At 37.7% G+C, this 12,391-nt stretch overlaps 1 protein-coding gene across 1 annotated transcript; it reads right to left on the bottom strand.

The window, feature by feature from the left end:
- Positions 1-423: 423 nt before the first annotated feature.
- Positions 424-4,354, bottom strand: LOC103712628 (BTB/POZ domain-containing protein At3g22104-like). The gene is made up of 3 exons (XM_008799200.4): positions 3,775-4,354; positions 1,314-2,417; positions 424-1,032 (listed from the first exon to the last, which is right to left on the bottom strand). Exons 1-3 carry the CDS (start codon positions 3,835-3,837, stop codon positions 586-588), a joined length of 1,614 nt encoding a protein of 537 aa, XP_008797422.3. The 5' UTR covers positions 3,838-4,354; the 3' UTR covers positions 424-585.
- Between the last annotated feature and the right edge of the window lie 8,037 nt (positions 4,355-12,391).

The following is a 12,391-nucleotide window of genomic DNA, read 5'->3' as shown; positions in this document are numbered from 1 at the left end:
AAGCCCAAAGATTTCCACAGACTTGGACTTGGAACCATGAAACTAAATGGAGAGATGTTACTGAATTGGCTTTTGTATACGAGGAATAGTAAAATCGGCCAAAGGTAAACTGTTTCAATACTACGTATCCCTCCCTTCATAGAATGTCCTGATTTATATGGTAATAGTTCTCTTGAATCCAAAGAAATTTTCTATGCTTCAAATTTTGAATTAGCGCCGTTGCAAGCTTAGATGTTCTTAGAGTGGCTTAGCCAAAGGGAAGTTACCAGGCTGCCAACTGCCTCTTAGCTAAAGATACCTGTCAGTCTTTTAGCGAGGGCTATAAAAAGCCTGTACCATGAACACTAATGACAAAAGAAGAGCCAAACTTATCAGCAGACGTACAAATGGACATCTCACCCTTCAGAAAGAACAATCCAACAATCTTTCATTTTCCTCTGTTAAAGGCACCGCTCGCTTACCAGCTTTACCACAGGAAGGGACCAAGACATTATAGCAGATACTGTGGAACCCACTTGTCAACAATAATATTATGTACAAATATATATATATATATATATATATATATATATATATAGAATTGAATCATGAACATAGTCTAGGGACTGATCTCGAGCTACCAGGACTGGATACCTCAGTCTTCATGATCTTTGCCATCTGCGTTCGCATTTTTTTGCAAATCTTCTCCAATTCCATTACCCTGCATTGCATTCCTTGCAGATGGGCTTTGAGCTTCTCATTCTCCATTGGCAAATTGAGCTTCTTTGCATAAAGAATGATCTGCTCACCATCGTCACATTGATTTTTCTCATACTCATTTCCCTTGAGAGGAGAACTGAAAGATTTTAAGTGGTTGGTGTCTTCGAGTAGGCTCTTGAGCTTCAATTGTTGAGAAATTAGTGCTTGGACTGCTGTCCTCTTAGGAACTTTTGAGTTCCATGCAAGATGCTTGCAGGATTCCACTGAAAGCTTCTCGCAGTTTATGGCACAACATATATTCATCTTCTCTTCCTCAGATAATTGAGCATGAACCTGAGTATATATCAAAGGATAATGGACGCAGCAGAGAGAAAAACTTCAGATCAAATATTTGAAGTGGCAACCAAAAGTTTTTGAAGAATTAAAATTAGTTCATTATTAACTAAAATTCTAGAATTCCCCTTGAATCTATCCAATTGGACTAGTAATAGTGAGAGCTCAGAGTATTAGCCTTACTATTTTTGTTTGGTTTTTAATTTGAATCACCTAGAACATAAATTGGAAGAACTTATGTGAACACTGAGATGAAAATTTTGATCACATAAATGACTCACCTCAAGGTAAATGACGATTGCTTGGTACATGGCATCATGAGAATCTCTTGCAGCATCAGGTAGGGCTATAGTTAGTGCAATGAATTTTGGGGGCTTCAAACATGAGTCAGGAGCAACTTCTGCTAGGTATAAGTCAATTAAGCTCCCCACCTGCTTCAATCTAGTTACAGATGCTTGGCCTCCAGCACTAAGAAAAGATTTCACAAACCTTAAGACTAGATTTACATCATAAATACTTTCCATCCCAGCTGGGGCTGGCACAAGTAAATTGTCCAATGTTGCTTGATCAAGCTGACTTCCTATCATACTCTCCAATCTGCTCCTGCAACACTTGCTTAGATTCAGAGATGATGAGATCCGAAGAATTCCAAACAAGCTCTTGCAGGACACTGAGCTTCTATCAAGAGAGTAGAGCAAGTCGACCACAACTTCAGTGCATTTCTTCTTCTCATCAGAGGTGGCATTGGAAAATTTACATTTGATGTAGTAAAAGAGGAACCTACTGACCGTCGCATGATCTACTTTCTGAGAAACCATGCTCTTGATTATTTTCTTGATAGAGTCGGAGTTCAAAACCACAAGATCTTCAAACCACCAAACTCGGTAATTGCTGTTTTTAGTGCTAACGGTACTCCTTGTATCACATGAAAAGCGGAAAGTGAAGCTCTCCGGAGAGGAACCTGTAGGACTTGTATCACTGGCTGTCGTGATTCTTCCTACTAGAGTCTCTAATATTTTATCAACGATCCCTGAGGAGTTGGCTGCAGGGAAGAAATCTTGGCACTGTTTCAAGGCATTCACGATCTCGGACCACGTCCAATAAAGAATTCCCTCAAGAGATTTTTCAGTCAGCTCGATCAAGTTTGGGGAGGAAGAGACATCCTCGCTCATCTCCATAAACTGAGCTATGCAGTGGAGAACGCAGGTATTAGTGGGAGTTATCTGAATTCCGCCATTACTGTAGCAGAACCTGGTCATGAGCTCAAATGCCTCAGGCCCTCCTGGCAAGTCATGGAATATTACTTTCAGAACCTTAGTCGCTGCTGCATCTGATGGTTTGTTAAATAACTTCCTCAGCCTACCAGAGAATGATGAAAGGATTTCCTGCAAAGGGCCACAGAGTTATAACTCATATGAACAAAGTTATCCACCCAAATATAACAAAGGCTTTGTGTAGAAGGATATGATATGTGGTAACATTTAGCAATTAGTATATTAAATTGTTATGAAAAGAGTTGAATGGTAATAATAGATCTTCTGATAGAACTATGGTAATAACAAATCGAATTCTTCTGATGAAGTTTAAGGACACATCGAGGAAGTTATAGAAAAAAGAATTACCAAAAGATCCAAGATAGGTGTAGATAGCCATCTAAGGAAAAAATTTGCCGAAAATTGTTAGTAAAGTAGAAGAGGGGATTGGCATGAAATGCACAACAATTCAGAACAACCCTAATCCCCTTCAAAGAATTGGAAATTTTTTTCGAAGACAGCCACCAAAAGCATTGAATTCATGAAGGAAGCTAAAGCCCATTACTAGAAGGTGTGCAGTAGCTATAGGCATTTACTAGAAGACAATGAAATAAGGAGAACAAGAAGGCAAAATCATTCCTTCATACATGGTAAGGAAGCAATGACACCACCCATGAGGCCAACTTTAATTGGACAGAGAGGTGGGACTGGAAAGGGAGATAAATGAGTACAACATTTAATCCTCGCATGAAGAGGTCTTAAATGAGAGCAAAAAAGAACCAAAGTCATTAAAACATATGCTCATAACTTGTGATAAAGCAATAGAAGCTATCAAAAAGAGGTAGCAGAACACAGAAGCAAACATTCCATAAGAAGAGAGGGTGAAGTTGATTGGCCAACAGAAGATGATACAGTGAAGAAAACCAAAGATGGCACCCAAAACAAAAAAAAATGTCTGCAAGAGTAGAAATTGGATGAGACCAAAAGATGGTTGAAACGAAGGACAAAATTAAGAAGAGAATCTGATCGATTTCTCCATTAGCAGTTAAAAACAGTTCAAAAACTACCAAAAAATGACAAACCTCAAATTTCCCAAACAGTGGCAATTAGCCACCAAAAATAACCAAAATAGCAAACAAGAAGACTTAAAATACCATTCTATTCATAGGAATGAAACCTTAAAGACAACAGTACATCAAACAAGGAATCGAGCAAAGATGAAAGAAAGAGACACTCCAAACCTTCAAAGAAAAGAACTTTTGGATTAAATCCTTTTTGACTGCCCCTTAAAAGTAAAAATCGCATCTTTCTTTAATCAGGAAGAAACAGGGAATAACTTACATATCTGTGGCGAATGAAGTAAAGCCAATTCAGGAACTTGATCAAAATCCTAAATTTTCTTGAAGGTACTATGAAAAAAAACAAAGAGAAATATTTGGAAATACAGATACCAAATTATCCATTAGTATTGGTAGGAGAAAGAACTTACCTTACTCACTAAGAAGATCTCTTCCCCATTGACATCCACTTCAAGGTCACAAGTCACCTTCATTGCCTCCAAAAACAAATTTCACCCCAGAAGGGCTTCAAAAACAGTGATCTTTGGAACAGGTAACCAAACTCCAACTTCTAAGACCAATCTCTAGGACTGAAAAAGGATACAATGATGGAGATGGGAAAGGAGATGGAGGGAAAAGGAAACCCACAAAGCCAAATTCTCAGAAGGGCAACAAGACAAAGGGAAGGCAGAGCCCTTCTGGCTGGTCAAATGGAAGGGAAGAGAAGGGAAAGAAAAGAAAAGAAAAGAAAAGAGAAAAGAAGTCACATTTTCTGAGACACCAAGGCCCAGAAGACAGATAGGAAGAGTGGGGAGAGAGGGTAGTAGTGTTGGGGAAGCGACCAATAGAGTTGGTGAGGAGAATCCTAACGTCTCTGGTAGTCTTTTCCAACTCCTAGTAAGTTTATAGAATGCTCTGTTCGGACCCCAAGCTTTGAGCTCAAGGAGACTCTTTCCTATGGCCTCTCTCCAGTCTTAAGCTCTCACCCATCTCAAGCCTTCTCACTGCCAAATCCCAGTTCTTCCTCATGTAATAAACAAATATAACCAGCCCAACAAACATCTTTCTTAGAAAGTGCCATGCTTTCCCATGTGAATAATTACCTGCCCAAAATGCCCCTCAAAATGGAGAGGAGAGAGAAGGGTGACAACTTAATTTAAATTTTTTGAAAAATTATATGAGTTTATGAAAAAATTATATCCATATGGCCTTGCGCGCCGCCAATCACAACCTCGAGATCCCATGAGACACTTATCTTGATATATTCCTATAGAAAAAGGTGGCTGGGATTCATGGCGTGCACAACTATGTGGTGTATGCTAATATAAAATATAATTTCTCCCATTTATATTGAAGTTGGTATCTGTGGATAACATCACTCCTTGGGACATCTCTTGGGTGGTTGTTTCCCGTGCGATTGTGATGTGCCCTGGTTTCATCTCCCCTTTCTCTTGAATCTTTTAGTAGCGACCTGAAATGAAACCATGGGTCATGTTTGAAGGTGTGACTCCATCCATTTTAGAAGACCGGCTTAGGTCTTAGAATCCAAAGGAAGTTGGATTACCGAATGGACCATGCGCGACTGGTTTGAAACAAAAGAAGCAACCTGACCTTAATCGACTCCACAACTCAATAGAGTCGGTTTGCCGTAAAGACCTTAATCTAAAACAGGTAAGTCATTAGTGAAGCTTTCCTATTTCCCGTGGCTGGCTTTTCTACCCCTTCATAGCTAGCTTAGTTCTCACTAAATTTCTGTTTCCTTAAAGCATTAACTTGCTTACATAGGATGTAAATCATAAGAAAATTAACCCCAAAGCAAGCAAACCTACATGCATGCACTTGATGATATTATCCCATATAAATACTGATTTCAGCCAAGCTCTTCAATCCCTTGATAATTCAGCATGAGTGGAAACTTGAGAAGGGTTCCATTTCTTTTCTCAGAACAGAGAACCTATTTCTTTGAATTCACTTGAAAGGGGCCACTATTATTAAGCAACAAAAATTAAAAAGGACTATCCAAAATTGTCAAGCATTGTAAGCAGACGCAATTGAGAATCCAACTCCATTAATTTTAGCTCGACCATGTGGGCTTTACTTCATGATTCATCCTGTTGTAAGTCCAAATTCTTCAGAGGAGTAACAAATCATATTTCAGTATTCCTAACGAGGCCTACTTAGGTCCCCTTCTCTATTTAATGTTTATATTGAATGTTAGTTGTTAGGAGCATCAACCATGACCTAACTTGCATTCTATAACTTGTCTCAATAACTGATCGCTTAATTACTTCCCAATAATATATATCAAGCCATGCGTACAGGCCCGAGCTTGAATGGTGCGAGTGGTGGTGAAATAGTGGGTGGATATTTTGCTACGGCATGCTTGAGACGGAATAGACGTTGTGCATGGTAATGAGCCCTTGTAACGACCATTCCAGTCAAAAATTCAGAACAAACATTAAACATAAAAAAAATTGCAAAAAAAATAATAATTGTGGAAGAAAAAAAATTAATTTATTTAAAAAATACCGACCAAAATAATAAGTTCACTCTCTAGATGCTCCACATATAGAGTTTTTTCTCTTCCCACAAAAGACATCTCGGCAAACTCTCTTTGTTTATAAAATCATATTATCTCTCCCACTATAAGAAAATATTAATATCTCACACCAACTAAAAAGCAAACTCAAATATATTAAGTCTAAAGTTAAGCCTAACTAAAATGAACCTGCACTAAAAAACAAACTTTTCCAACTAGTATTGGAATGGAAAATAAAGATAAACTAAGAAGAGAATCCTAGTACAAATATAATAAGCAATAGACTTCCAACAAATTAGAATTCAAATTGCAAAAACTATTTTAATTTATCTGTTTATAATTGAAAACTGCAAATACAATTGTACATGTTTAGTTGTTTGATGTTGAAAGATATATGGCAATTTTGCAAGTAAATTGGTAATGTTGCAATTTTGGAAATAATGAACCGTTTACCTTTTCTAATAGTAATCATGTTATTTTTATAACTATAATAAGAAAGATAATATTATTACTAAATTATTATTCAATTATATATAACAAAAATTACTATAACAATTATATCACAATAAAATAATTTGATATTATAAAAATTAGATATATTTTTATAATCCTAAGTATATATTTATAATATATATTATTATAAATTGCTAGTAATCATCATATAATAGAAATTATAATATGATTATAAATGTTATATATACAGATTAATCTAATAAGAATCATACAATAATAAATAAATAAGTACATTATGATCATACTATTGTTAATGTTATAACAATAATTCTTGTAGTGACATAACATCACAAAACTTATTTAATATTAGAATAAATATACATCAATATACTAATAAATTTATATTTTATAAGATATTTACTATAATAATAATATTTATATTAATGAAATAATTAATATATACTAAATATACTAAAATATACAATATTAAAATTCAACAATTGAGAATGGTGAGGGGAATCCTTTCAAGGCTGCTTCAAATTGCAACTAATCTTCTAGTTGGAAATGTGGCCAATTTTATTTGTAGTTTTAATTACAAAATTTGGGTTCCTTTTTGCAATTCAAATGCAGCATGAGTTGTAGTTGGAGATACCCAAGTAATCGCTTTGGGCACTTGCAATTTAATTGCAACATTTACAACTAGAATCTGCCTAAGTACAGGTAAATATACAACCTTTTATTCTAATTAGGTACCAAAACTTCTTGTATCCTTGGCACCTATCTTCCTAGGCACCATGTAGTGTATGCTGTGGGAGAGCAAGTGGAACATATAAATCAAAATACCTAAACTAGCAGACGAAGATGTGGGTTTGGATCCACTCCATAGGTCATATTAAGGGTGGCAATCTAAAGGTTAAGTTCATGGATCAAGGCCTATAGGACTTGATCAAACCCGACCTAACTAGCCAGTACATCATGAATGCCTAACCCAAACCTAACCCACAGCCAACAGGCTAACTCTTTGACTTGGTCTGATCTCATTTTGGATGGTTAGACTAATTATTTTCAAAGGTTTTGGACGAAATTATCCTACCTCCATCTAAGTCTAGGCAATTGGACCTCTTGTGGGAACTTCTTTTGCCCATACGACCTTCGAGGAATCCAGTTGTGTTGGTGTGGAAACTTAGCAAAAGTGTAATATTCTCTGTAGAGCTCTCTCTATATTCATCCACAATGGTGGTACCTTTTGTCCATTCTACAAGGCTATCTGGAAAGCGACAGTATCAGAAAAGACAGATGGTTGTGGTTAGCTTTAAAGAACAAATCGCATAATATGTTGGCCAAGAAGGATTGGGCAGTTAGTTTAGGATGCCCTTTATGTAAATCGAGATCAAAGAACAGAACTCATCATTTTACCAAATGCTCTTTCATTAAAAGCATTTAGTGCTCTCTCAAAATCTATCTCAATTTGAAAGGTTGGCCTCCAAGTCTTGAAATCCTTTGCACTTCATGGAAAACCAAGAAAATTCACTCCTACATCAGAAGAGCATGGGATCAACAAGTAATCGCTCTTTATTGGCAGATTTGGGGCGAAAAAAACTCCTACGTATTTCTTAGAAGGAGATCTTCAGTTCATACAGTGTTATGTAGAATTTTACACACCTTCAAGCTTTGGGAGTCCATATGCCCAGCCGAGTAGCTCGATGATCACAATAAAATCTTGTCCACCATATCTCCCTTATTACTAACCCCACAATATACCCCTTTTGTGCTCCTTCTCTGTGGTCTCCCTTTCTTTTGATTTTGTACCTAATCTTTTCCATCAATAAATGTGGCAAAAGTACTTTACTTCCTCTGTTTCTTATCAAAATTTTAAAAAAATTAAAAAAAATAAAATAACAATATAAATCATAAATTTCTAAATAAATACATCACATATGTATACATCTCTAACTCAATAAGTTAAGGGGTCCTAACCTAAAGTTCGAGACCTGACCCATTGGCAATTTATGATTGGTTAAACTGTATCCCGCAAACCCAATGTGCCAAGTAAGGCAACTTGGGTCCACATTGGATAAAAGAGGTTGGTCAAAAATTGCCACCCCTAGGTCGGCCAACCTAGCATCAACCATTGTCAATTGACACATAGTTACCTTGATAATAGGTTGTATCCTCTTTCACTTTCAGAAGGAAAGAGAATAAATAAAAAAACTATTGAAGTATTTCTTAAAATCAATTTTCCTCCGCACATCATACAATTGAACTTTTAGGGTTGTATTACGTTACCAAGCTGTCTGTCTTCCCTCCATGAAACAAAATAGGGTTGTAGAAACTTTCTTCCAGAGGAAGACGATTTTTTGTTTGCTCCTTCATTACTCATGGTAGTTGGTACTATAAATAGTGTAGACCGTACACGGTATTCATGTCTTGCCGCCCCCATCCTTTCTCAAGTCTAAATGTGAGAATTAGGGCCCCCTGCGGTTTGAACGAATGGAACATCAATGGTGGGCGACAATAATTGATAATTGATGGAGGCATCTAAAACTTGGAGAATGAATTAAACATTGTTAAATAGCTTGTGATTCATCAAATTGCAATAATGTCCATTAGTGCATATGAAAAGTTTCTTGTATTGCTGGCCTAGCAACTCACCATTTCTACTCTAATTGAAGCTAAGGCTGTTGGCTGGCCATTAGTCTATACTATATATTAAGATAAGCATGCTGTATATTAAGATAAGCATCAATGGACACGCCCAAATGAAGAATACAAGAATGAAGAGGAAATAACAATCCACCACCTCTGTGAGAGAAAAAACAACCGATAAACATAGTAATAAAGCGTTTATTTGGATGGCGTCGCTCCTTGCCACTGGGACAGAGATGAGCCTTCGACTTCAAGTGGAGCCAACCCTCAGATAGATGGGATAGGCATACATTAGAAAGATGAGGATTAGTCCTTTCAGAAGGAGGAGAAGAGTATGGTAATAGAGATGCCTTACCAATCACAGTATAAGGAGGATATAATCAGAGCCGGCTCGAGCCTTAGGCGACTGAGGCGGTTGCCTAAGGCCCCCGGTTCAAGGAAGGCCCCTCTTTGCTGCCTGGCGCCTGCTTCATGCCTTCAAATCTGAAAGCTAGCCAGCTAGGAGCCTAGGAGTAGGATTGTAGCCTGTAGGAGGAATGGAGCCATGGAGGATGTTTGTCTGCCTGCCGCCTGGCTACGCCGCTAGGCCCGCTACAGTGGGTTCTCGTCGACAAACAGCAACTCAGCGAGAAGAGCTACGGCTATAGGTGACACCGTGACTGGTGAGCTACGAGCCTACGATAAGGACAACCAACGGCAACAGACATTTTCTGATTTCCTCCCTCCTCTTCTCTGAGTTCTCTCCCTCCTCTTCTCTCCCAGTGCTTTTTTTTTTCTGAACCTTCTCGGCCAGGCCCCAGACTCCAGTTCTTCTCCAGTTTCTCAACGGCTCGACTGTCGACGGCTTCTTCAGTTCTTGGGCCGCCAGCCGCCCCTGCTCCGGAGTCCGGACCTCCTCTATCCTCTCTAGCTCTCCTTGGCTCCTCCGACCTCCGGCCTCCGCAGCTCCGCTCTAATCCTCCTCGGCTCCTCGGCTCCTCGGCTCCTCCGGCCTCCGCTCCTCGCCGACTCGCCGACGTCGCCGTCCTCGGCTCCTCCATCCTCTGCTTCTCGCCGTCCTCGGCTCCTCCGCTCCTCGCAGTCGCCAACTCGCCGTCCTCGGCTCCTCCGTCCTCTGCTTCTCGCCGTCCTCGGCTCCTCCGTCCACGGTCCACCGACACCACCTGAGTCCTGAGGCACCGTCACCACCGTGGCACCATCCTCCGGCTCCAACTTCCGGGAGGCAAGAACTTAAGGTTCGTTTGCCAAATGCCAAAGTCCCCAAGTCCATCGTCCATACTCCACGGCCTTAGAGTTAGAGTTTAGACATGTTAAATAGCTTTGGGGAGACATCAGACATGTTAGCATGGTTATTCCTGAATTAGATGGTGCTCTGTAGACTGTAGTTATCTTTCATTATTTTTCATCAAATGTACTTCATCAAAAAAGAAAACCATGATTAATGTACTTCATCAAATGGTATATACTGATTAGTGGTTACTGATTACTGAACAAAGGGATTTTTGGTCCAATTATAGGTTCGTGCAGTTCGGCCTCTTCTCGATACAATTAAGTTCGGCACTATTTGTCGGGACCTAAGTTTGTTTTTCTTGACACAATCAAATTTTATCATTTTTAACTTTTTTATATTTTGATTTGTTTGTGGTGTTTTTTTTAATTGCTTTGTTTGATAATATTATTATCAAATGAATAGGTGAATTAATTTAGAAGTGAAAATAGTATTTTAATGGATCTTGAGTATAAAAATTTGATTAGTAATTTTGCATCTCAAAAAGCTAGACGAATTATTTTTAAATAAAATTTTAAAGTATTTTATAATTATTAAAAAAATTTCATTATTTGAAAAAAAAAAAGGCCCCTCCTAGTGAGTTCGCCTTAGGCCCCCAAATATTTTGGGCTACCCCTGGATATAATCCCATCTGTTAGTAGGAACTAGTAATGCTACAGGGCCCAAATGTTCAGCCACAGACTTTCAGCACTGGCTGCTGCATGGAATTAGGAGTCATGGGGTAGAAAATCTTCTGTTCAGAGGGTTGGATCTTGCAGCATTTCTGCTCAGAAGGAGCACCACACAGTTGATGCTGTGCGGGAAAATTTAAAGATGAACAGTGCTTGTGTAACGCGTGCGTTGACTGCTATTTTGAAAGTGCTCCTAATGCTCCTATGTCTAAACTTCAACAGGTTGTGGACCAAGATGAGATGCATGTAGATGTGAAATTTTAATTGTCATTTATTAAGTGTGTCATGAATTTAATGATCTGCCTCGTTCAATGATTCGGTTCAATATATTTGAAGAAAAAAATTAGAAATTTTGTATAAAGTTTGTGGTGGAAGCAGAAATTTTGTTTCGTTTTAGAAAAGTATAATAGAGATGATATATTGGGACTAGAATTTTGTTGAGGGACGATGATATTTCTTATACTCTAATTTTTTTTTAATTATAATGGAATCTCTACTCTATTTTCACCTATGGATATAGGTTAGAACTATGTGAATCTATGCGTAATGTATTTTTTCTTTCTTTTTATCTTTTTGGACATCTTTAGTTTTCTTTGTTTTCATCTAGATCGTTCCAACATTAGTTTCGTATAATTGTTTTTTCTTTTTTTGAAAAAAAAATGTAACATGTTTTCTTTTCTTAAAGGGAATATATTTTTTTTTTCATAGAGAAGTAACATGCCCATGCCAATGCCTCTAGTGCAGCGTTTTAATAATGCTGTAAGTGGTATTCCCAAATAACCGGCCTCTTGTGGAGCTCCCTGTCAACTTTCATCATTACAGAAATAACCCCCATTATTTGTCATTTCAGAATAGCTTCGTTTCTTTGGAAATAAAAAAATAGCCATTATTACATCCAACCTTATTTGTTGTTCTAGTAAAAAAGTGTCCACTGGATCAAAATAATTTTTTAGCTGATATAGAAACTTCAATTTTAACTTAATTTGCCACAGAGTTGAACAGTGAAAATAACAATTATTATTTTTCTTATATATTGATTAAGTTGATAGTGAAATAACAACTTATATAATTAAATCACTTGTCCAGAAGCATCTCTCGGATTGGATTTCCACGAGAAAATGATCTGGACTGAACCCAAATTTGCACCAACAGCTCTAGTTGAGGTCAAATAATTCAAGTTCATAGCATCTGCCTTGAAAAATAGGTCATAAGATCCTTAGAAGCACATACAGACCCTTAACAAGCAAATCCCTAAGAACTGCCGATTGGACTTGTTTTACCCATTTTCACCTCTAGTCAATGCTTGCAATTTATTTTTTTTTAAGAAAAAGTGATGCGACAAGCACCATCATGTAACTAAGAAAATGAGATGCTGCAAGGCTTAGAAGGCCAAAGAGAAGGAATAAAAAGAATATATAAAAAAAAAAGAAAGAGGAAGAAAGGGGAAACGG

This window comes from Phoenix dactylifera, chromosome 11 (genome assembly GCF_009389715.1).
Source record: "Phoenix dactylifera cultivar Barhee BC4 chromosome 11, palm_55x_up_171113_PBpolish2nd_filt_p, whole genome shotgun sequence".
Lineage (NCBI taxonomy): Eukaryota > Viridiplantae > Streptophyta > Magnoliopsida > Arecales > Arecaceae > Phoenix > Phoenix dactylifera.
This window is presented reverse-complemented; position numbering and strand designations above follow the sequence as displayed.